General features: G+C 38.7%; 1 protein-coding gene across 1 annotated transcript; it reads right to left on the reverse strand.

Annotated features, from left to right (window-relative positions):
- LOC5576975 (pseudouridylate synthase 7 homolog) lies at positions 1-27004 on the reverse strand. The gene is made up of 3 exons (XM_001663020.2): positions 26641-27004; positions 1219-2795; positions 1-575 (listed from the first exon to the last, which is right to left on the reverse strand). Exons 1-3 carry the CDS (start codon positions 26895-26897, stop codon positions 238-240), a joined length of 2172 nt encoding a protein of 723 aa, XP_001663070.2. The 5' UTR covers positions 26898-27004; the 3' UTR covers positions 1-237.

Genomic DNA, 27004 nt, shown 5'->3' on the forward strand with positions numbered 1-27004 from the left:
TAATATTCAGTGCTTCACTTAGTGTATTTCAGTTCGTCTGTTTTTACAAAAATCTTATGAAAATTAATGTAATTCCTCGATAGTATTGTGAACCATGGCATAGAACGGTGAATATTCAAAACTTACGTTGTGAAACATTCAACCATCTCAAAACCATTCTTGTCCACAGAGTGGTTCAGTATCCCGCATTCCCGCCAAGGGGTTCTACACCGTCAAACCATAGCTAGACAATTATGTCTAGTCCAATTTAGGTTTCTTTACTGCCGGCTCCTCATCTTGAGTAGCTTCGACATTCGCTGCAGACACCTTATCTTCCGGTGTGCTTTCAAGAGGTTCCTTTTTCGATTCATCCTGAGTGGAATCGGCACTCGCTGTTGGTGTAGCCTCGGTTTTGCTGCTGACGTCACTTTCGAACTTTTGTTCCTCCGGGACAACATTGGCTGGCGTTTGCGCTTGCTCCAAGGTACGTTGATGCAGAGCTGATGTGTCCACTTTGAGGATCTCCCGAAGAGCCATCGTCGCGTAGGCCGAGCTTGGCAACTGGAAGTCAAGTATGAGTGCTTTGTTGCTGCCATCTGGAAGAGTTCAATATTTAGTGTCTGGTCATTTCGCATAATAGTCACATGACAATGGAGATTTGGCATAACCTTTTTCATCAAGAACAGGCATCTTTTGAAAAAAGGTTAATAATTCTGGTTATGCCGAATAGCCATTGTGTCAAATGGCCCGCTCCCAAAATGGTTAGGGTTTGTTAGAAGAAAAAAAATATTTTGTTAGATTTTGATTTTCTACACTAGGAGAAAGTAATACAAAATATTCATACATAATTTCAGCAAAAGTAATGAAAGATAATTTGCCTAATTTACTACATAATTCATTACAGAACACTTATCTACAAAGTTTGAAGTAAAGTTGTTTTATAGTACTTTAGAAAAAAGTATTGTCATAATCAAACGAGAACAAGAGAGAAAAGAATCTCTCATTGTTACTTAGGCGGCATCCACAAATTACGTAACACTCTAGGGGGAGGGGGGGAGTAGCTCAAGCGTTACGGCTCATACAAAAATTTGAAAATTTTCATACAAAAAGCGTTACGGAGGGGGGAGGGGGGTCAAAAATTTCCAATTTTAGCGTTACGTAATAAATGGACGCTGCCTATGTCGTTCAGTAATGTTCAACGAGAATTATAGAAGTAGGTGCCTACTATCCGAAACTTACCTTTCTTTGCTTCCCGCTTTTTCTCTCCCTTCAGTTTCTCCAGGTCTGATTGGATGAGCGTTTCCATCGGATCTGTGTAGGTGGTCAACTCCCACTTAAGATTTTCCGGTTTAATGATCATTTTCCGATAAGCACCACCCAACGATTCCTTCTTGGTTTTGCCCTTCAGTTTTTCCGAGGAAAGTCCATCTTCGGCCAACAAGTCTTCGTACCATTTGCCGCAATCGTTGGCCGGATACGTAATGTCGTGCCCAGGTAGCGGAAGAACCACGTCGAAAATCGAGTACTGCCCCGAAGCAATGTCAGCTTCGGTTAAGGGTTTTACCAGATTTTTGAAGACGGAAGTTTCGGATGGTTCTTCTGATTCTTCAGGGGCGTTTTCTGTCTGTTCGACTGGAGCATCCTCTATCGGCATTTCATCTTCAGCGGTTTTATCGACGTAAACGAGATCGCCGGGAATTAGTTGATAGCCAAATTCTTTCAATCGTCGACTCGCAACTCGGTTCCAAATCAGGCTCTGGTATGAGTGGCAATACAACAGCCTTACGTTTCGGGGAATACGCTGAAGGGCGCCTTTGTAATCATTCTTATTCGAAACAAGCCATATCAAGAGCTGCTTTTCAATGCTTTTGTTCTTTGGGCTTAACTTATCTAAGGCGCTACTTGGGTCGCGAGATTTTTGGAACTCTTCCCGACAGGCCTTCATGTACCAATGGTCATTATCACGAGGCTTCAAAATCAAACTGCAAGCCTCATCCCAACATCCTTTCAGAATGGCAATTCCAACTTTGTATGTCGGAACCGTGGCGCTGTTGCCGAACCTTTGCAACCCGAAATAATTGATGAATCCCTTCTCTTGAAAGCTTTCCATCGACTCCCGGATGATGGATTCCTCGGCGGAAACCTGACGTAACGCTATCCGGAACCGGTTTCCTCGCAACTGTCCCAGCTTAAGTGTCGTTGGCTTGAAGCAAAAGTTGCCCACCATGAGCTGCCGAATCTTGGAAGCAGCCGCAACGATTTTATTCGGATTAAACTGTTTAACGCTAACCCACTGAGTCGTTTTGGCACGACGGTCCTTTGTTCCGGCATAGGCGAATGCCGAAGGAGAACATTTCAACAACTCTGCCAGCTGGGAAGTGGCCTGGATCGTATCCTCATTCTCCTTATAGAGCAGAAAATGGGTAAAAGGATGTGGCCATAGCCATTTTTCTCTCCGATCCCCCGGCTTGGACTTATTGAAAGCGGCAAAAGTAATGAACTTTTTGTCGTCCCTCGTAACAGTCGATCCCACGATGGCCTTCCCGAAAATGCCCTTGGCGCTGGTGTGAATCTTCCCGCGGTCCTCCTTGGACATTTCTGTTACGTCCACTTCAACGATATCGTTGCATTTTCCTTTGAATTCAGCAACCTTCCGGATTTTTTCGACAATTTCCGGAGAGACTAGTCGAGACAGTTCCTGTTCGTTCTCTTCGTTCGACTTTGTTTCAACAACAGGTGGAGTTGGTAATCCAAGATCCGACAGAACTGCCTCCTTTCCGTCGCTATCGATTTCGTTGACTTGGAAATCAGAGAATCTGAAATTCAACGAGAAGTCATGTTTTAAAAATAAAATAATCGAGCTTTTTAACGGATGCTAGGTGATGTTCTGCAATGTCTTCCAGTAATATCGTCTCAAATGAGTTATTGCAGTAAGCTAGAAGTTTTAAAGGCGTTCTGGAGAAGTTTCAGCAGAAATCCTTGGAAAAAAAATTCAAGATATCAGCATTGGTTCTTCCCAAAAATATCCTGAAAAACCGTTGGAGTAAGGAAACCCAGGCAGATTTTTTTTAATCCTTGTAGGAATTCGAGGAGAAATTTATAAAATAATCTGTGGAAGAATTCTTTGTTAGCAGTGGCGCGGGAAGTGGGTAGGACAGGTAGGACATGTACTACGCACAAAAACACCTGGGTAGGACAGTCAAAGGATTGTCCTACCCATGAGTTATCAAAAGTGTCTTGTTCTGCAGAAAGCTTGAAAAATAAATTTTAATATTTTACTTATCATCTGTTCAATATACATACTTATTCGTTTGAAGAACGATTGAGAATAACAATAGTGAAAATCATGGGAAACTAATTTTAAGAATTGTTACAAGAAGCAACTTAAACCGTTTGAAAAACTAGTTGAACAATCCCCTATGTCATTTTTGTTTATTTTATTTTTTAATTTGTTCATTTTTTTTTTCAATTAATGGTTTTTCAAAATATTTACAGCCTACCCTGTAAATGTTCTGGGATAAATTGCGATAAGCGCTCCTGTAAGTATTTCTTGAGAAGTTTCTGGAACTTCCATAGTGAATTATCAGAAGATTCTTGAATATTTTTTGGATAAACTAATGGATTAATCTAAAACCAGTCCCATCGTGTTATACACAGCACGAATGTGATGGTGCTAGCGATTTCTAAAAGTACCTACGTTCATTTTTGACTTGATGTACACCCTTCTTCTTGTTTACGGCGGATCCAACTTTCGATCGAATACATAGCCCACTTGTTTTTGCTGGCAAAAACGAGAATACGAAACGGTTTAAGATCGAAAGCGCATTGGAATGTAAACAATAATAGGGGTATTATCTATCAAAGTATTGATGAATTTCTTACGACGATCCAGGCAATTCCTATAGAACCCCCACAGTTAGTTCCAGTCCTAAAAAATAATTTGATATTTGTGGCATCATTCATAAAAACATTTAGGGCATATTATGGCGATTTTCCGAATTTTTTTTTTTTTGTTATGCAAGATTGTTCCAGTGAAATATTTGATGGAGTTTCTGCGCGATGAAACATTTTTCAAGAATCTTCAGTTTCTTATGAAAACTTTTGCTATTAGCCATTTTAGGGTAACTTCATCAATTTGTTATCCAGGAAATTAAAACGAACTTGAATGGTTGTAAAGACAAGCAGTTTTATCTACTTTTGTCTAATTTGTTAAATTTAATTGATTCCTTCTTAATTCATCATATATCTAATATGAATAAAAATACAAGTTGATGCAATAAATGATCCTAGAGACAGGGCTGATTGTAGGTTTCCTCTTAGAAATTTTACCCCTTATTTAATGCAATTCTCTAAAAAGTCTCTTGAAAAAAATGATTTCTAAAGTCTCTTATTTCCCAATTCTGCTTGCAATGAATCCTGATGCAAAATTGAACAGGCAACAGAGAAACATTCAGAGGCTATAACGGGTCCAACAGGCTCTTCAAGAATTTCGTCTATTCCCCTAGGAAATATCATAGTGATTTTATTTTGAATTTTTTCAGGGTCTCCTACAGGGATCTCTTCCGAAATTTTTCTAGAGAGGTATCTACTAATTCTCCCAAAAATTCTTTCGAAGATTTTTCAAAGGATGCTTAGAAGAATTTCTTCAGAAATTCCAGGATTCCTTGGGAACTCTAAAGCTACTGGCTTCAGTAATTTCCTCATGTGTCACTTAGATTTTCTATTTCAAAACTCTCCCAGAATTGCCACCAGGAGATCTTCCTAATATGTTAACAAATTATCAAGGAAATCTTCTGAAACTTTCTCAAGAGCCCAGGCGTTATTTCAAAGATCATTATTCATTAAGGGTGACTTTATACTTCCACCAGTTTTATATGAAGTTAGTTCTGGATTTTCTCTATTCTGAATTTTATTGGCATTTTCCTGGAGAAAATCTCAAAGTATAACAGGAAGAATTTCTGAAGAAACCTTAGAAGAAATCTCTGAAGTAATTGATGAAGATATCTTTAGAGAAATCTTTTATTGCAACCTATATTAACTCTAAAAGATAGTTTTATAGGACATCCTTGGGACGTAACGCCAGAAAGAAGAAGATAGGACATCCCTAGAAAGATGAATGAATCATTGGGTGAAATCTTAGAAAAATTGAGACTTTCTTGAAAAATTTCACAAAGAATTTTTGGAGGAAATCTGATGAGTCTTTGGAGAAATTCCATTTCTGTGGTTCTCCTTGGGTAATTTCAGATTGAATTCTTAAGGCATCCAAAACCAAATTCTTGAAGAAATTCCCTAGTAAATTTTCTTTTTTTTTTTTTTTTTTTTTTTTGTATGGTATTCAGTTGGAGCTGTCTGACAGCTTAACTTGTCAAGGCTGAACCCTCGGTCTGGCTTTTGCCAAGTTTCCCCTCTACCAGGACCAATACTCAGACGGACTAGGCAATGGCGCCCACATGAACACTGTTTTTTTATTAGTATTGTGACGTGGTAGTTTTTGAAAAGTGCCCATATTCCCTTGCTTCTGAGAAAAGGAAGCATTGTGAAAATCAGCAGCTCCATCAGAATTTGTTTGAAATAGTTGTGTAGTAGTGTCATTACTAATACTGTCTAGTCGAAATGGTTTTGAATAATTTGTCATTCAAGTGCTATTCTGATTACTCCTGTCTTTTACGTAAGATTAGAGTCTTAAATGTCAATTGTCGTCAAGTTTTAACAAAATTAGGCTGTTTAGTAGTAGTTCTAGTTAATTTTATTTTTTGTTGTTAAAAGTGTTTATTGGTCATTACGTTCATATATCCTTAAAGAAAAAAGTCGCTTTCCTTGTCTGTTCAACAATTTTTCGAAACTAGCAAGTGTACCCTAATGATCGATCTCAGCGTCTTACTTTCCATAGTCATTTTATAGTGAATATTGAAGAGTAAAGTTACCTTAGGCTTCTATTACAGTCTCCTACATGATTCACTTTTCGGTGGCAAATGCAATGCTTCACAACGCCTACTTTCTACTTGTAAATTTTGCGAAAATGAAGCTGGAATTAGATTATTTATACCGCTGTTACAAAAGAGGTATTTCTTATTATGGCAATGTAAAAACCATATTAAAATAAGATTGTCGCCACTTATTTCTACTCAGTGAATCTACTAGTCATTTTCTTAAGAGTTCCTATGTATTCCCTACGTCGTATATGATAACGATGTATCTAACAAGCTATTAACGATGTATCTAACTAGCTAATAGTAAGAGTGGCTACGGATCATTCTGGTTAGCAAAAGGCAAACTGAACGTCACCAATAGTATTAATGTCCACTTCGAATAGATTAATTATTTGAAATGGGCATCAATTCTATCAATGACGCAGAATGTCCGTTGGATCACATCCGAGATATTATTGCGTCTATGCCATATGAATTATGACGCGGCTTTAACAGGGCTGGTAGCAGTTGGACAGCAAAATAATAGTGACTTTAGTGACCAAAATGATCAAAATAGTGACCAAAAAGTGACCTAGAAGTGTCTTCAAAATTACAAGTATTAGTCATTAAAATGACTAGAAATGAAAATACGTTATATGTGTAGCCAATCTACATATTGGGTGAATTTAGAATGTAAAGAACTGCAGTAATTTCAAATCTTAAGCAATAAGCTATCCGGAATGAGACAAAAAGATGGCTCATTGAAGATTTCACATACCATTTTTTACGAGACGATCATTGACTTAATATAGGTTACTATTTTATATTTCTGATTTCAGTCGAAAAAAAAATCAAATACATGAACTATGGTACACGTGATAGAATGTTTAGAATAATTCCTGTTCATGATGAACTAACAGGTAAAATTCATTAAAGATTTTGAAGAATTACTAGAAGCATTTCTCAACAAATCTGTGGAATAAATCGGTGGAAAAATGTTGGTTGAAGACAAAACTGTGGTGAAAATCGTGAATTTATTTCAAAGTATTCTGAAAAAAAAAATCCCTTCAGAATTACAAGTTCAAAAACGAACGATATATTAACACTCAAGCTAAATTTTCGACAGAATTTCTGTAAAGTTAAACCATTTCTTCCAAATAAACAACGGTAACTCTAGAACACAACTGATTATTGGCGAACTCGAGACAAACCAAATTCGATGAATGTCTTGCATAAAGATTTAGAAAATAATTCCATGCATACTTAAAATGTTTATATTTCAATTGATCGTTTCAATAACTAAATTAGGTTTTGAAAACAATCATATCACTCAGTGGCGACTGAGACCACACGTTTTATCTGATCTACAACCCTTAAAATGACTAATTTTAAATACTTAGATCATAGAGCAAACAATAAACTAAGGTACCGCGGGGCAAGTGGGTAAATGGGGTAAGTGAAAACAATTGATATATTTTACTGAATATGTGAATTAACGTTTTAAACTCATGCGTAAACCTTTGAGGCCATTGAGAACATTACGATAGGTAAGAGATTTCTGAGACTTTTCAGCCATTATTGCATAACAGAGCGAAAAATTGTTAACCTGTCAACTGTTACTCCGTAACAAGTTGGCGGCGTACAATCTTATTTTAAATTTTTTAGTGGAAAAAAGTTGCGGAAAATAATTTTCTGTACCACTTCTTAGTTGTCCTCTGTGACAGTTTCAAACTGCAATGAAAAAAGTTTTAGAATTAATTCGACGTAGACCTAAAAATAACTAAATTTAAACACCGTCAATTTTCTTATCAGGTGGGGCAAGTGAAAAGTTTATCATTAGAGATTGAATTTGTGTTTTCTCTTTAAGTAGCCATAAGTAAACATGGTTCGTAATTATCATAGAAAAACATAACGTGCTAATAATTCAAGAAACACTATACTCAAGCGTTGAAAGCTATTAGAAATCATGGAACTTCTCTAAAAGATGTTGCCAAACATTACAATATTAATATGTCTACTTCGGGCAGCCAATTAAAAAGAAGACGTTGACTGAAAAGTTGCAATATTAGAGAACACACGGAAATCTCGTGGAATGTCTATGTAAAGCTAGTTCAAAACATAAAAATGGGGTATAGGTCTATCCACATAAAAAAGATTCTAAATACGTCATTGAAGGATTCCATTTGATTTCTCCCGAAGAGCTATACGACGTCATATCCGACTTTCTCAAAAACAAATAGCGAGCGGTGGAAATTCTACAGAGCAGAAATGCAATTGCTGTCCTATAATGTAAGAACTAACATTGGAAATGTTGCAGTTATAATGTTGTCGAATCATTTCAACTAACATAACTGAACAGAAGAAAATTCAAGTGAAAAGAATAACATTTTCTTTGTTTACATGTTACTTATGTTATTGTTCATTGGGAAGCCTTAACAAATGTTAAAGCTAATTGAAATCGTGAATATAAATGTTTGTTTTTGAATTTATTGTTCAAAACGGTAAACTTTTCACTTGCCCCACTTTTGGGGCAAGTGAAAAGTAAAGAGACATTTTTCAAAAACTTTTTCTGTATTTTTTTCTTCAATTTTTCATAAAAATCAATTTCAGCATGCTGCTTATATTTGGTGGGAGTCATGCTAAAAAATATACACGACCTCATTTGTTTCAATTTAAAGTCTCTAGAATTTGAAGAATCTCAACTATGCGAATTCCATTACCCACTTGCCCCACGGTACCTTATAGAAATCGCATATGTTTTACTCATATGAGTTGCTCCATAAACAGGTGGATTTGATGTTAGGGAATAGTCACTGATATCATCTTTAATTAATTATTATCGTCTCATAATGTTCAAGAATTCATTAGAGTAACGTGTTCTTTGTATAGAAAGAGTTGACCATAGTCATAGTATAAAACTGCCAAAAGGTAATCAATGAAAACATGTATAGTTTATATGTTGGAATATCTAATGTAATATCTGCAATGGTTCCTAGCAAAACTAGTACTTGCTATTGAAATCCTGGACGAGTTTATGACAAACTTTTTGAATTTTTGTTGTTATTTGTAATCGTCTTTGGCTTATTATAGTATATTATAGTATATAGGCATATAGTGGAGTTTTGATGATGTTCTTTCAGGAGGCAGGTTAAGGATTCCTTCTATAGCCGTAGATTACTGCAGAAAGTTCACTGGTAATTTATTCAGCACGTCTGTTAGATATTAGTCCTGCGTTGTGTCAAAATTTATCCAAATATTTCGGATAAAAATTTCTTCCCGAAGTCGCTTCCTAAGTTTTGCCAATATCTTCTCCAAAACTTTTCTCAGGAAATTTTTACATTTTCCGTTGGAAATGTCTAGGGAATATTCACCTGAATTCTTCCAGAAAGTTAGTCGGAAGTCTCTATTTTACTTGAGTCAAGAATCTTAACACTTTGATTTCAAAATCACACTTTAGTTGCCCTGATAATGATAAATATCCATTTCTTGTTGATTATGTTTGAAGAGCTATCCCTGTCTAAGATTTCATTATCACGAAAAAAGTGACTTTAGTGACTTTTTGTCGAAAATAGTGACTTTTTAGTGACCAGGTCGAAAAAAGTGACCAAGTCACTAAAAAGTGACTTACTACCAGCCCTGCTTTAAGCAAAAAGTGCCAAAACGTGATACCACCACTACAGGTTACGCCTTTGGTTTCCATCATATGGGCTAATGGATTATGCCCTCCCATCGCGGCAAGGTCGCATAACCAAGGGGAGGGAAGAAATTCCCTAGTAAATTTTCAGAATAATATCTGAACATTTTATCTAAATAAATTTCAGATGAAATTCCCGTAGAAAATCACGTAATTTCAAAAAGGTCTTGGATCTTGAAATGTTTTTGTTTGGTCTCTTTTCAGTCTCTTTCTTGTTTCCTTTAGGTTTTTTTTCAGGCAAGAGGTATCTAATTTCCTATTTTAAGGCACTCAATCGCTACTAGCTCTGTGAAGACGAAAAGCTTTCTTAGTATTGTAGTAACGACTGGTATGAAAATGAATTAGGGGCAAAGGGATGTGAGTGAAAAAAACTAGTTTTGAGAAAATCTACTTCGAATTTTTACTGCGATTTTTTATTCCATACAAATTATATGAGAGTCAAAAAACAAGCCAGTTTTCTAAGAATCGTGTTGTTTCTTCTGTTGAGTGAAAAGTCACCTGAAAATTTCGTTAAAACGCTTGGAAACAGAAGAATTTCCTCAAACTCAAAACCGAACAAAATGTCACTCACACCCCTTCAAATACAGTAACTTGAAATGTCTAGTCTAGGATTCCATAGGGTTAAAATTTTCTAAGCTTCAATGTGCACAAAATATTTTCCAACGTTTGTCCTACCCATGGTTTCGAACGTGGACGCGCCTCTGTTTGTTAGGTTTATAGGAAACATTATAAAAGAAACATCGCTTGTGGAATAATTAGCAAAGCAATACCAACGACAGAATTTTATTTGATGAGTGCTCTTCAAGATATTTTTTAATTCAATACCCTGATAGCCTTACTTGTTGTTCCTCTTCTAGAAACCCTTCTACGATTGATTTGGTCTTAACCGACTCTAATCACCTTTGAGGCCAACTGGTTACTCACGCTGATTTTTTTTTTAATTTCTTTATTAGTATAATTTCAAACATAACATTCATTTCTTATATCTAGGTGTTCTGTGTTATTAGACAACACTATCTTCCTAATTTGGTAAATCAAATTTAAGATTTTATTAACATTTTATTCTGCAAATCTGCTAATATCAACGCACCCCCTAGCCATGGCCAATCTGCGTTGTTTACACAAACATCCCTATAAACCCCACGTTGGGAAATACGTTTACCGAAAAAGGCGTTATGAGGTTCTGCACTGCATTCTTGTATTGGATTTACTTTAATGGCATTGTTGTTAGCAATTCACAAAAAGTGAAAGAGAAAGAAAACATGATTTGTGCAGCCAGAGCCCCATAGGCTATGCTATACCAGTTAGCACGCCCGACGCCCACCGATGACAGAGTGGGTAGGCTCGCACCATCGTCCCGCCCTTCTACCTATTTTTGAGATAGGCAGTTCTGTCAGGGTGTAAATAGTTTTTATTATCCATGTAATCAAATTGTAATGCACCGATTTACGACCTTCTACGTGTTAACGACCTTAAGGTGGGAATATTTGCGTGCCGGGTTTGCACATCTTCCTGTTGTGACATCACTTCTCCACAATGGCTTGGAGGTTTCCTTCTTCATTTCGGTTGTTCTGGGAAGATAAGAAAACAAGGAAAGGAAGGGGCCACACCACTTCACAGAATGGCGGCCCATCTGATATTAGTTTTGTGTTAAATAATTATTGTTGTGAGTTGAGATCCTGAAAGGGAGAAATGCGAGAAGGCGGTAAGCCGCCAATCGAACCGTCAAAATCCCCATTAGCTTTCAATACTATGCCTCTATCAGAAAATTCTAATAAATCATAATTTATTCTCCTACACTTTCCCTAACACAAAGTATTCCTATTTAATAAGACAAGTGCAAAAGCACAGATAAAAGTGTGGGACCGCATCGAATCATGTTGATGCCCTCAGAGCACTCATTCTTCGATTTGCGAAATATGAGTCCGCTGAAAATACCGACCCGACTCGACGCAATCGCGCACCTCTACCGGCACCTCCGCACATGTAAAAACTTCTGCGATAATCCTGTGGTGTGAAAGGAATGCGCAATATTATTTTGATTTCAATCCTAACTTCATGACCCGTAGGCTCTACGCGTATGATTGTTCATTATTTAGGCTAAATATACCTGTTTATATCTGTACATCAGAAAAAAAAAACGAAAAACGACTACGAATATCTTGCAGCGTAAAGTTTAAGTGATCAAATATTCATCCTCTCTTCGACCCTGCACTATAATAACCTCCTAATATAACGCAGAGCTAAAGATTCTTTCTTGCGTTACACAATCTGGACCAGAAACCATTTTCAAATACCTCCCATAATTTATGCGAGGCAAAACAGATTCCACTTTCTACGTAATGTAACGTAATGTAACCCAGCATAAACAGCTGCCCAACTCTCCAGACCTGCGCCCTTCAAGATCCAAGGTGCTGCTGCCTTACGTTCAAAACTTCTTTCCTCAAAGTCTGTCTAATTCCGAACTCTATTGCATACTACAATACCAATCAGACCCCATTCCTGACAAGACAAAGAGTCACAACCCCAATGTGATGGATTTACCCACAACCTTGTCATAACCCCTCTTACGTTTCGCTATCCTCGGAAGTCACCCATATTGATGCTTGGCAAAATATATCAGTATTCAATCCACAAATCCCAAATTACACCACATTACGTTGGTCCCTTTGGCGTCGCCGGTGGATACCTGTTCTGACATTCTTTTCTTTCAAACACCACTTCAAGCCTGTCCCCTCACTTTATCAATAAGAATGTTGACGAATCACGATAATCTGAAGATCGTGACCAGAACGGAGGTAGGATTTATCAGTAGGGACCAACCACCACCAAGATTTTATTAACATTTTATTAACAATATATTACATTTCATTTGCCGTAGCAGTTCAGATTTTTTACAGGTGAGTTGATTTCACCTGCTTATAAGAGAAAAAAAAATAACGTTTTCAATTTACTTAACCTAAACATATAACGCATTAATCGTGGCAATAGAAGTTTGCAACGATTTTTGCCTGAAATTATTAATGATTTTATTTGACATTTGTTCCAATGTTTCAACATTGGATATTCTATGCAACTCATTGGTACCATACCAAGGAGGAAGCTTCAGAATCATTTTCAAAGTTTTAATTTGAATTCTCTGCAGAGCTTTCTTCCTGGTATTACAACAGCTAGTCCATATTGGTACAGCATACAACATGGCTGGCCTGAAAATTTGTTTGAATATCAAAAGCTTGTTCTTAAGACAAAGTTTTGATTTTCTATTAATAAGGGGATAGAGACATTTTACATACAGTGGGATTCCGTTTTTGGCATGCTCCATTTTTTGGCACCCCTCGATTTTGGCAACAAAATGGATCCGTTTTTAGCAACATTTTTGAATATCATTAAAATTAGTAATATTTTGTCTGTTGCTTTACTTATCTGAATAGCAGGTCAACTACGCACCGATTACATTCCAAAGCTTAATTTTCGTGGATATTCCTCCAAATCTCCTAACCTACTAAGGGCTCGCTTATTTATTTCAGGATGGTCGTTTCGCAACGTTTCATGAGGCCATTAATTTTCACCCGAATCTCAACTAGAGACCAATCTCTTTGGCATTCATACAGAGTGACCAGCCCACTTGAGTCTGCCAGTAGTTGATACACTAAAAACACTTTTCTTCCAATTTAGAACAGCTTGTTTGAACAACATTGTTGGGAGGTGTTCGAGGCAGCATAACGAAAAACCAGTTTCTGGAGTACTGTTGTTCGACACACTCAAAACTAGAAATATATTGGTTCTTTAAATTCACAACATTACACGTATTACAATAACTTACAAATTTAGTCTTCGCAATATCAATCACTTTGGTATCGTTTTAGTGCCTTTCTTCTAGCTATTCCAACACTTGCAGCTCTACGGTTGAGGCAATAAGTTAGATAAGCAGATTCAATGGTTACAACTTTTATACTTACTTTTTGCTTGAATACAATTCAAATTCAATTTTATTATCTAAATTATTCTATCTCAATTCCTTTATGTTTAATAATTCAATTAAAGAGCGGCTATCCAATCAACAACGTCTTGTTTGTGGTTGTACACATCAAAGATGTCAGCGCCCTAGATTTGTCAGTCATTGCATCTGTCTAAAACCTTGACATATTCCACCACACACTTTGAAGGTCGCGTCCACGGAGCGCACCCTTTCTATCCCGGCGTAACATCTCCCCGCCCCGTAAGCCCTGTAGTCGATGGTAGTCACTACTGCGCTTACCACTCTTAGGCTCCGATCTCCAGAATTGCTAATTTTGCCACTGCTCGCTTCTTCAATCCTGTGCTAGTACGTACCATAGCTGATCGTATTCTTCCATCGTTTCCAGGAAAAACGTCTTCAATTACTCCACGCTCCCAAGTTCTTCGTTTCTCTGAATCCGCGACATATACCAAGTCACCAATAGCCACGGGTTTGCTTTCGTCAAACCACTTCGTTCTCCGGTTCAACAAGGGTAGATACTCCCGTTGCTAACGCTTCCACAATTCGTCAGCCAAGTACTGAGCTTGGCTATAGCTGTTTCGTAGTCGATCTGCTAGTTCTGTTGGACTTCTTGATGCCATACAATCTATTAAAGGGCAACTCATCAAAAAATGATTTGGAGTAAGCGCCTCTTTATCCTCCTGTATGTTAGTGGATACATATGTCAATGGCCGTGAGTTGATTAAAGTTTCTGCTTCTACAAGAGTAGTTTGTAGAATTTCGTCTGTCAATTTTTCTCCATCCGCAAATACTGCCATCGCCTCTTTCACGGATCGTACTATGCGCTCCCAAACGCCCCCCATATGGGGAGCTGCAGGTGGATTAAACGTCCATTTTGTTCTCGCTCCAGTGAACGTATCGGCACATTCAGCGTTAATAGTTCGAATTTGTTCTTCCAAATCCCTGTTCGCTCCAACAAAGTTTGTCCCATTGTCGGAAAAAATTTCAACAGGGCTTCCACGTCGTTTTACGAAGCGGCGAATTGCCATTTCGCACGACTGTGTTGTCAGGCTGTGGACAGCTTCTAAGTGCACGGCACGTACTGTCATGCACGTAAATAATGCTACCCAACGTTTCTCACGCCTCCACCCAACAGTCACTTCTATTGGTCCGAAGTAATCTAGACCAACGTATGAAAACGGATGTTCATTTACCGCCAACCGAGATATTGGAAGTGGTGCCATTCTAGGAACAATTGGCTTCGCCTTTCGAACTTTGCACCAAAGGCAATCTCGTATTACTCTTTCTACCAAAGATCTCAGTCCTGCAATGTAGAATCGCTGAAGAACTTCGTTTATCACCATTTCTCGGCTACCATGACCACATTCTTGGTGATAAAACTCTACCAATTTCCGGACAATCATGTGCTCTTTCGGTAGAATTACCGGGAACCGTACATCACAAGTTGCATAGCTGGCTGCAGTTGTTCTGCCTTCCATGCGCATTACTCCATATTCATCCAAGAAAGGTGACAGCCGGTACAAGGGACTGCTTTTCTCGATTGTTCTCAACTGGTCAATGGGCGAATTTTGATGTTTTATTAACGTCTTTACCTCGTCAGCATACTCTTCACTCTGAGCTACACGCCAAATTAGATTCTCCGCCAACAGATACTCCTCCTGACGTAACGGAACTAGCTTTGCTGGAATCTTCACAGTGCCTTTTTTCGATGTAGGTAACGCTTCTATCGGTTGCTTGTTAATCCTGCGTCGACAGTTCGAAACGAAACGGTGCATTGATGCCACCATTCGAATAAGTACCTTCCATCTCGAGATGTGCTTCACCCTTGATAATACTGCATCTGGCAAGATGATGTCATGGAAAAGCACATTAGCTCGTACTTCTTCTTCTATTTCCAAGGCTTTCCACCTCTGTACTGGCCAGTCGCATTCTGCTTGATATAGGAATTTTGGACCGCAAAACCATCGATTACTGGAACTTATTTGTGTCGCCTCTCCCCATTTGGTAACATCATCTGCGGGGTTGTCTTTTGAAGGCACCCAATGCCAGTCTTCTGGACTCGTTATGCTCAATATTTCTCCAACACGGTGAGCCACGAACGGTTTATAGCGCCTGACGTCTGATTTTACCCATGAAACAACTGCATTCGAATCAGTCCAAAGGAAACGTCTCTTTAACTCGAAGGAATGATTCTCACTTATCGCCTTCAGCAATCTCGCTCCCAATACAGCTGCTTCTAATTCCTTCCTCGGGATAGACAAATGTTGTAAAGGAGCTACTTTTGCCTTTGACTCTACAAACGCACAGTGAACATTTTCTCCGTCTGTAAATCGGAAATATGCTACGCAGCCATAAGCATCTTCTCCAGCATCCGCAAACACGTGAAGTTGAACAGTATCATATGTATTCGAACTCATCTTTCCGAGATAGCAGCGAGGAATACTAATATTGTCTATCAGTGGAAACAATCCTGTCCATCGAAGCCATCGATCATAATGGGCTTTTTCAACTTTCTCATCCCAGTTGATGCCGCTCCGCCACAAATCCTGCATCAAAATACGTCCGTGGATCAATAGTGGCGCCAAAAACTGCTTAGGATCAAACATGCTCATAATACAGCGTAATGCGATTCGTTTTGTGGGCCAAGCTCCTTCTCGAATATATGGCCGCAAATCTTCCCTGAATTCAGTGGAGAACACAAACGAATCACTGTCCGGTCGCCACATAACTCCAAGCACTCTTTCTGCATCAGAAGCTGTATCAAAGGATTTCGTCATGTTTGAATCTGCTTCGCCGAGTTCTTTGAGCACTTTGGGTGAGTTACTCAACCAGTTTCGTATTTCAAAACCAGCGTTTGCATGCACTTCCCTGACATCTTTAGCTATTGCTATTGCTTCACTTTCCGTATCTGCACTATCAAAATAGTCGTCAACGTAATGTTTGCGAACTATGGCGTCCGATGCTATTGGATGATTCTTTTGATGTTCCTGAGCGTTGAGGTTTTTTACAAACTGTGCCAAGCAAGGGGAACAGCTTGCTCCAAAAATTACCACGTCCATTACGTAAATGTCCGGTTCAGAATTCACATCGCATCGAAATAGAAAACGTTGAGCTTGTTTATCTTCTTGTCGCACCAAAATCTGGTGAAACATCTCTCGAATGTCTCCGCCAAATGCCACCTTTCGCTCACGAAACCCGTTGATTACTCCGGACAACGATGTCATCAAATCAGGTCCCTTCAGAAGACTATCGTTGAACGAGACTCCGTTAGTCCTTGCTGCAGCGTCCCACACCATTCTTACTTTTCCGGGTTTCTTGGCATTAACAACATAATTCAAAGGTAAATACCAACACTGTTCCGGTGGTGTTTCTAAAATTCACGTTCCGTGATCTTGTGAGCGTAACCCTTGACCACATACTCATCAATTTGCTTCTGCAAAATTTCCCGGATACCCGGATGCCGTTTCATTCGATTTTCTAGATTCTTCAATCGCTTGTAAGCCATGTAATAACTGTTTGGAAATCTCGGTGCGCCATCCTTCCAAAGAAGACCGATCTCGAACCTTTCGCCTACTCGTCTTGTCGTCCTTTCGAGAATCTCTCGCGCCCTATAGTCATCCGTTGATTCTAACCTTACAGGAGACACTCCAACGGCTTCAAGTTGAAAACTGTCACGCAACATCTGATTCAAATTGTGATCCGCTTTACTGCACTCCTCGCAGACACATCGATGATGACCAAGGAAGTGTACAACGGACAGTAGATTCGGCCGTGGGCCGTAGATTGTCCACCCTAATTTGCATTTAACAGCAATTGGCTGTCCCTTCTCTCCGATTCGAGATGCAACCGGAGCGATGAGGTGCATATTATCGATCCCAATCAACAGTTTGGGAGTATCCAACTCATAACTCAATATTTCAACTCCTTCTAGGTGACGGAATTCTCCAATCAACCTATCTGCATGCAATTCTTGAGCCGGAAGATCCAGTTTATTAACCGTCCTTGCTACACACACTCCTGATTCCTTTTGTCGCTCGATTCCCGCAATCTCCATCTGAACATTCCTAGAGTGAGTTTCGGTTCGACTAACTCCATTCGTCCAGCGCATTTCAAATGGTTCGCGTGGTCCATCAAGCTGCAGAAATTCAGCTACTTCATTGTCTATGAGTGATGTAGACGATCCTTCATCTACTAACGCGAGTGTATTGTAACTCCGATGTTCTCCATACAATGTAACGGGAATTATACGAAACAATACTGTCTTATTCGGTAAACAATGACTATTACAACGTGCCTCTGCTTTGGTCGCCTCCGTATTAACCGGGTCGTGAAGTAATGTGTGATGTGAACCATTACACCCTTCTATTTCACAACGATTCTTCGTCCTACAAGGCCATTTTCCATGGTTGAATATACAAAGTGGACACAAACCCATATGCTTCACAAGCATCCATCGTCGTTCCAAGCTGGTGTTACGGAATTCTCGGCAATCCCGCCCGAAATGTCCCGGTTGGTCACAGATAGAGCAACTGATGTCCTTTCTTTGAGCACTCTGAAATTGTGGTGGTTGTGTCTTGTTATAGATATTACCTTTAGCGCCGATTGTTTCGTTATCTTCTTTCATCATGTGGGTGAAAATTTTGGCCTTTGGTTTTTCCCGTCTTTTCGATGAGCTTACATCAATCCTTTCGAACGTCACCTCCAGTGCTTTATCAACCAAATCCTCCATGAATTTTCCAAAGGTTTTCAAGTCCACCACTTGGAAGTTTCGTTTATATTCCACCCACTGCATGGCATAACACGGCGGAAGCTTCTGTATCAGACTCTGCATTAATATGGGGTTCTTCAAGTGATCATGCAGTTTTGAAACCTCTAGATGTTGCGTGAATTCTCCAATTGCACTTCCAAATTCGATTAGGGATTCCAAATTTTCCGAATCTGGTCCCTCAAGTTTTTGAATCCGTTGTGCCAGCATAGATGACAAAATTTCAGGATTTCCAAAACGTCGACGTAACTTATTGATGATTGTTGGTACATTTTCGGGTAACAGCATCAGATTCCGTACAATTTCTAACGCTTTTCCTTGCAGTGACTGTTGAAGTCTGACGAGGTTCTCTGCATCGGTGAAACCACAGGATGCGTTCGCTTGTTCATAAGCGCTGATGAAAAGTGGCCAGTCTTGTGGGTGCCCTTCGAAAGCAGGAAGATTTCTCGGGAACACCTGACGTGCAGCAATCTGGAACGTTGTCGGACCTACTGCCATGGTGGAACTCCTCTGCTGTACGTGCTCTGGAGGCAAGAAGGAGAACTGGCGATCATTTGCCTCTGAAGCGGTATTCGACTGCCGCAACATCACAGGATCCACTGCGTTACAAGAGTTCATCCATCCCTGTACCTTACTGGTGTAACTAATATCGCTTTCACCTCGCTCGTCGATTTCCTCATTGCACTCGGAATCTTCTTCGACCAATTTAGAAAGTTGTTGCAACTCTTCCAACTCGCGTCGCTGCCGTTCAATCTGCTTCTGCTTTACCTTCAACATCTGTAATTGAGTTTCTTCTTCCAGCGCTTCCAAACGACTCCTTTCCTTCAATTCTTCAATCCGTTTCAACGCCAAATCACGTTTAGAACTACTCGACTTACTGGTGCCACTTATCTTTGAATTTTTACCACTTTTGCTACTTTCAGAACGAGAATTTTCACTGATAATTGAAACGCGACTACGCGACGGCTTGACTGACTTAGGAATACTTGTTTGTCCTGCCGCTGATGTCCCTGCCTGACATGTTTCTTGACCTTTATTTCCTTCTTGCTGGCTTGTCGGCCGTTCAGCCACTTCCTTCTGCCCTTTCGTTCCGACTAGTATATCTATTCGTTTCTGACTGGTCTTATCGCTTATCTTACCGGTGTGATCTTTACCCTTCTTTGCTGCCCTAGAAGGTTGTATACGTGTGACGCCTGGCTGCCCTAACGACTCACGTGCTGAAACGTCCTCTCCGAGGCACTTACGGCAGTACCACACTAGCTCCGCTATGCTTTGGTCCACCCCGACACATGAAAAGTGGTGCCACTTTTGACACCGACTACACTGCACCATCGCGTCATACTGGTCGTCTTCCTCGCAGCACGGGTAGATCACATCCATCGATAAATTTTTTTGAGGTTTGTTGGGAGGTGTTCGAGGCAGCATAACGAAAAACCAGTTTCTGGAGTACTGTTGTTCGACACACTCAAAACTAGAAATATATTGGTTCTTTAAATTCACAACATTACACGTATTACAATAACTTACAAATTTAGTCTTCGCAATATCAATCACTTTGGTATCGTTTTAGTGCCTTTCTTCTAGCTATTCCAACACTTGCAGCTCTACGGTTGAGGCAATAAGTTAGATAAGCAGATTCAATGGTTACAACTTTTATACTTACTTTTTGCTTGAATACAATTCAAATTCAATTTTATTATCTAAATTATTCTATCTCAATTCCTTTATGTTTAATAATTCAATTAAAGAGCGGCTATCCAATCAACAACGTCTTGTTTGTGGCTGTACACATCAAAGATGTCAGCGCCCTAGATTTGTCAGTCATTGCATCTGTCTAAAACCTTGACATATTCCACCACACACTTTGAAGGTCGCGTCCACGGAGCGCACCCTTTCTATCCCGGCGTAACAAACATAAAGGCAACAAAGTCTATGACTCACACTGAGTTGAATTATAAATTATTGTCTCACCGTTTTAGCTCACTCTTCTGATTATTATGGAGGAAATCTGATGAGTCTTTGGAGAAATTCCATTTCTGTGGTTCTCCTTGGGTAATTTCAGATTGAATTCTTAAGGCATCCAAAACCAAATTCTTGAAGAAATTCCCTAGTAAATTTTCTTTTTTTTTTTTTTTTTTTTTTGTATGGTATTCAGTTGGAGCTGTCTGACAGCTTAACTTGTCAAGGCTGAACCCTCGGTCTGGCTTTTGCCAAGTTTCCCCTCTACCAGGACCAATACTCAGACGGACTAGGCAATGGCGCCCACATGAACACTGTTTTTTTATTAGTATTGTGACGTGGTAGTTTTTGAAAAGTACCCATATTCCCTTGCTTCTGAGAAAAGGAAGCATTATGAAAATCAGCAGCTCAATTAGAATTTGTTTGAAATAGTAGTGTAGAATTTGTTTGAAATAGTAGTGCATTACTAATACTGTCTAGTCGAAATGGTTTTGAATAATTTGTCATACAAGTGCTATTCTGATTACTATTGTCTTTTATGTAAGATTAGAGTCTTAAATGTCAAGTGTCGTCAAGTCTTAACAAAATTAGGCTGTTTAGTAGTAGTTCTAGTTAATTTCATTTTTTGTTGTTAAAAGTATTTATTGGTCATTACGTTCATATATCCTTAAAGAAAAAAGTCGCTTTCCTTGTCTGTTCAACAATTTTTCGAAACTAGCAAGTGTACCCTAATGATCGATCTCAGCGTCTTACTTTCCATAGTCATTTTTATAGTGAATATTGAAGAGTAAAGTTACCTTAGGCTTCTATTACAGTCTCCTACAAGATTCACTTTTCGGTGGCAAATGCAATGCTTCACAACGCCTACTTCCTACTTGTAAATTTTGCGAAAATGAAGCTGGAATTAGATTATTTATACCGCTGTTACAAAAGAAGTATTTCTTATTATGGCAATGTAAAAACCATATTAAAATAAGATTGTCGCCACTTATTTCTACTCAGTGAATCTACTAGTCATTTTCCTAAGAGTTCCTAAGCATTCCCTACGTCGTATATGATAGCGATGTATCTAGCTAGCTAATAGTAAGAGTGGCTACGGATCATTCTGGTTAGCAAAAGGCAAACTGAACGTCACCAATAGTATTAATGTCCACTTCGAATAGATTAATTATTTGAAATGGGCATCAATTCTATCAATGACGCAGAATGTCCGTTGGATCACATCCGAGATATTATTGCGTCTATGCCGTATGAATTATGACGCGGCTTTAAGCAAAAAATGCCAAAATGTGATACCACCACTACAGGTTACGCCTTTGGTTTCCATCATATGGGCTAATGGATTATGCCCTCCCATCGCGGCAAGGTCGCATAACCAAGGGGAGGGATTATGGAGTTATATACATTGCGTATGAAAAACACCGCAGTAAAAAATACAAAAACAGCAAAATGTCGTGCATCATAACTTTTCATGAATATCATTAAATGAATTGCGTTATTCTAGTGAATTGCAGGTATGTCAACATACAACCCATAAAAAGAGTGTATATTTTACTATATTGTATATTATTTGTTTAAGCATTCCTATGTGCAATTCAATACTGGCACCATGACAAATGCGAACGCAGTCCCTTGATTGATAGTATTTTAACTTTTTGTTTGTGGTATTAGTGTGTATATTAATCGTCCTGTGTCAACTATTTAGAGCTAGGAAGCGTAGCGTAGAGAGTGTTGGAGATTCTTTGGGACGTTAGATTTGTTAAGAGACGGTCCCGAATTCTGCATAAGATTTTTAATCAAAGATACGGGTCTCAACGTGATCAAAATGATCTTTACGACCTGGGTCTATGAGTATCCTAGCCGTACCATTAAGAAACCTTAGAAGAATCTTGGTTCTTAAAGATTCTTGAGGATGTCTGCAGATTTCTAGGTTTCTTGCAGGAATGCATAATTGGTTATTGAGGATTAAGTGCAAAATTTGGTGATTCCCATTAAACTCTTGAGAATGTTAGGGCATCCTTTTATTTCCTAGCGGGATAATGTGGGTTTGTAGTGATATTTTGAGTATTTCTGGCGAAATTGAAATTTTGAGCTTTTGAAATGGATTCCAGAGGAATTTGAGGAGTGCTAGTGGTAGCCTAAGAATAATAAACTTTTGAAAGTTTTCATTGGAAACATGAGAATTTTCGGTAATTCCTATCAAGAATGCTCCAAATCTCTAGCGTTTTCCTGTAGATTACTTAAGAGCCACATTTATGGATCATGAGATGTAGTTGTTTATGTTTGCCTTTTTGACTGCAGTCAATCGTTCATAATGAAATGCTTTACTTTATCAGAAACATGAATTAAAGGATGGTTTCTAAACTTACCGATTTTTGTTAAATTTTACGCTAAAGCCTAGAAGTTACTGATTTTTAATAATCAATAAATAAAAAACTCATGCCGTTTTGCAATCTTCAGCGCTTTTGTTTTGTAAATACGTCTTTGTATGAATACAGTAATACATTTTTTCGTATTTTGCACAGTTTTAAGAAAATGTTCAGTTTTTGTATAAAGGTCACTTTTGCGATTAGTGATTTTACATGGCCCACTCATACAAATAGTGTACATAAATCTTTTAAAAATCATTAAAGACGTTAAGGCGTAACAAGTATGTTTGCAAAACGTTTGCCACAATTAACATTGCGGTGCAATAGATTCATAGCATAGTACAATCCTACGGAAAACTGCTCCGAAGTGAACTGTTCTCGATACCATAGGATGATGTAATTGCGTTCTAATGATGTTTTCAAAACCAATAATTGAACAATAAAATTTAAAATAAGGGTTCCGATTTTGGCATGGTTCCGTTTTTGGCAACTGAAAATTTCGACTTTGTTGCCAAAAACGGTATCCCACTGTATTTATTACATTTGGCTTGAATGCCCTCAATGTGATTTTTGAAAGTTAAATTTTTATCTAGCGTGAGCCCTAGATACTTTACTTCATCTGACCAATTTATTGGAACCTCTCTCATCGTGACAACATGTCTACTTGAAGGTTTCAAATAAACAGCTTTTGGTTTATATTTGGTTGAGTTTTGGAAGCATTATTGACAATGCATTTTGATGATGTATTTTAGTACCAAATTGATCAATCTTGAAAGGTGGCACCCAATACCGGACACGATCTGGAAATGCCTCGAATTCTGCAAATTTGAACATCATTGAATGTGTACACTATAGGAATAGTTTAAAATTACCAATTCAATGCATTTATTTTATTTTTATTTTATTTTATTTTATTGATGTACAAGGGGGTCAGGGGCCAAGTCTCCAGCATAAGTTTGAAAACTCACACCGTCCATAATACACCGAGGGGGTTTTGGAGTTTGGGAAGTAGGCAACGCAACATCTTTGACCAGAAGGTTCTTTAAGTTTTGCTTCTACTCTTGACTTCCAATACACGTATGAATGATGCAAGGCCAAAAGAACATGAATCAGTCATACCAAATTCGACTGTTATATTGGATACTTCTCTCATTTAGCTGGAGGTTGCTGCAATCCTTCGTTGGTCCGTTGGTTCCGACGATCGTTCCCGTATCCGCGTTTCCTCGGCCATTACGCTGTTTACATTGCATTGTTGCTCGTGGTAGTGGCGGGTTAAATATGAAAACAAGGATAGGAAGAGAAGAAATGTTAGTGATTGTAACATGCTTTATTGCAGTATTGGCCTACACTGAAGTCATACAAAATTCGCTCTTTGGATTCCCACAATAACAATCCCTGAAACTGATTATGAATCACCTAAAATTTATCCGAAAGAGCAAAAATCTTAATGTTTCAATGTAGGACAATCCAGCTTTATTGCATGTGAGAAGTTCTTGGTGATATTCTCACAACGGCCATTCAGAATGGTTCGACGAATGTAGATAAAAGATCATTATGATAAAATTAACGCGACGACATGTTAGTAAGCTCAAAAAGATTATTGTATTTGCAACTGATAATTTAAATAGTTAAGCTAAGGCTCGGTTATTGTATATAATTTTATAGATAAAGAGAAGTATAGCACGAACGCGAAGTAATGACCTTCCACTCCATCTTCAAGTGCTCCCCACAAGCCCAACACTTCATTCTGGCACTTTAGAACGTCCATGTTGTAACTTGTTCACACAAGAAATCTGCCTCTGTTCTGCCGAGTTGGCAGAACGCGCCCGTACCCCATTCTGAACCAAAGGACAGGATTCAACTAATACCATGGTACCTTAACTACAAATACAATAGCTACTTCTATGTTATTTCCATTATTACGCTCACGATAATTATGTTATGATCGTTAGAATAAAAACGGTAGAGGTTACTACTACATAACAGAAATACTACCCAAAGAACGCTAATGTCGCCAGTGTTGGTGTGAATGCAAGGTAGTGCAAAAATGTTTAGAGAATTAAATAAGTTATAAATTGCAGCATTCTGTTCAAAAATATTATATTATTTTATAAAAGACAGTAAAAAATGAAACATTTCAGTAACAACAGCGCCATTAGTTTTCTAATTATTATACATATATCAGTAATACTTCTCTAATTCCGCTACAACCTTACAAGATAACGCAATATTGTAAAATGCCGTAAATCAGCACATTTTGGAATATTTCTCAAACATTGGAAATTATTGTTAATGATGTTTTTAATTGCAATTATAAATATACAAAAAACAAATAGCGGTATGGGCATCGGATTTAGGCGATGCGCTGAATTAGGGCAACCCACAGTTGGGTGCACAGCTACTTGGACACTTCCATGATTCACTTTGGCATGGGGGTTTTTCACGGTCGAATTGGATGAAACTTTGCTATAAGAAGCACTTCAATGCGACGCATATTGTGGCCAAATATGAGCTCAGTAACTTTAAAAAAACCCCACTGCCGAAGTGAATCAAAAGTGCCAAGAATAGGATCCGGCTCCCTATTGCTCTTATACCAAGGTAAGTATTACTACGTCGCTAGTAAACCTAATATAAAAGTCTATTTTCAATGTGTGAGACGCAGAGACCACCCGCACCCACTCTTGCGCCTCGGGGACTATTGAAAACGACTTGTGTATATTGAACTAATACTATTAGAAATAGTGCTAGTGATGAAGGTGATCGTTGGTTTCCCAGTCTTGTTAGTGATTTGAGTGTTAGTAGAGACTGGTAGTAGGCCCTGCCGGTCCCTCCAGCATTACGCGTAGTTATCTGGTGTTAGATCATGCGACAGTAACTAAACTCATGCTGAAGGTGTGATAAATCAAGTGTAAAATATATTTAAGCATTGAAACACATGTCATTATATAACTTAAACTACTAGATTAACTTACATTTTATAAGTTATAATTACGATTAATTTTCGCGATCAATAAACATTAGAGTAATTTCACAATATCAACAATATGTAATGCCAACTTGATTAATCACCGTCAATCCCATCACCCAAGGGCAGGGTTTTTATCGAAAAATGTACGTTAGTCCAATATACTGGTACATTACAATCATTTTTACCGGCACCCTATATAAAATTATATACCTATAGAAAATAAATAACAGAATGCTTCCCCATCTTCTTTGGGGCGGTCCATTAATTACGTAAGACAAATTTCGGGGTTTTTCAACCCCCCTCCCCCCATGGTAAGATTTTTTGTATGAAAATCAAAAACAAATTGTATGGCGCGTAAGAAATCTCAGACCCCCTCCCCCCATAAACCCTTACAGAAAAAACATAAAATTAACACTCAAAGCAACTTTATTCCTATGAAAATCCACCGGGTGAACTTCGATTCAGGCAAAATATTTGGTTTGAGACGCATAAATACGGATATTTGAACAGTTTTGTAAATGAAACCACACAAGAGGGTCCATAATACGTATTTCCAGGTGGGTCCATAATAGGCTCGTCGGTAGCGAGCCGGATTACATGGGCATCATACGCAACGTCAAATTTGTAAACAATCCTATTATGGACCCCGGGAGGGTCCATAATAGGCATTCGGACAACAGTTTTTCAAATGCATATTTCGCTGGAAAAATCGAATCATTTTGAATGTTTCATAGACGTACTATGAAGTAAAGACATTAAATTTGTTGTTGACTCCACAAAACGCATATGTGTCTGAGATATCATTGCCGAAAAGCGTCTAGAATGAATTTCAGCTACTAAGGGGTCCATTACTAGCATTGAAACCCTATATTTCATGCCTTTTTGACCAAAACTTTGAATTCTTTGTTTATCACGGGGTGAAGTTGCCCTGATTATTGAAAATTTAAAGTGGAATTATATTGGAAGACATTGAAAAACCTACCGAGTGTTCCTAGATTAAACCGAGAACCGTACATACCTCGACTTCAGAATACCCTGGAATCCTTTCCCATCGGTTACATATTCCGTAATGAAAACCTGGTCCTCTTTTACATTGGAAACGGCCACCGGATCGCGACTTTTCTGCGGTCGTCCATTCCCGAAGCCGGGTCTGCCTCTCGCAGATTGGTGGCCACGATGTTTGAACTGCTGCCCTCCTCGTCCTCGTCCTCCTCCACCGCCGCGGTGCCGATTGTCTGGTTTGCCGGAGCGCTGATGAAATTGATTGCGGCCCATACTTTTTTTCGGCAGACTGGAACGATTTTCTCGAAAACTTTACCAAGCGAACACAAAATCCACGTGCGAACCGGCGGACAAAATGCAACGATATGAAAACAGGCAAT

The sequence above is a fragment of the Aedes aegypti genome, chromosome 2 (genome assembly GCF_002204515.2).
Source record: "Aedes aegypti strain LVP_AGWG chromosome 2, AaegL5.0 Primary Assembly, whole genome shotgun sequence".
In the NCBI taxonomy this organism is placed as follows: domain Eukaryota; kingdom Metazoa; phylum Arthropoda; class Insecta; order Diptera; family Culicidae; genus Aedes; species Aedes aegypti.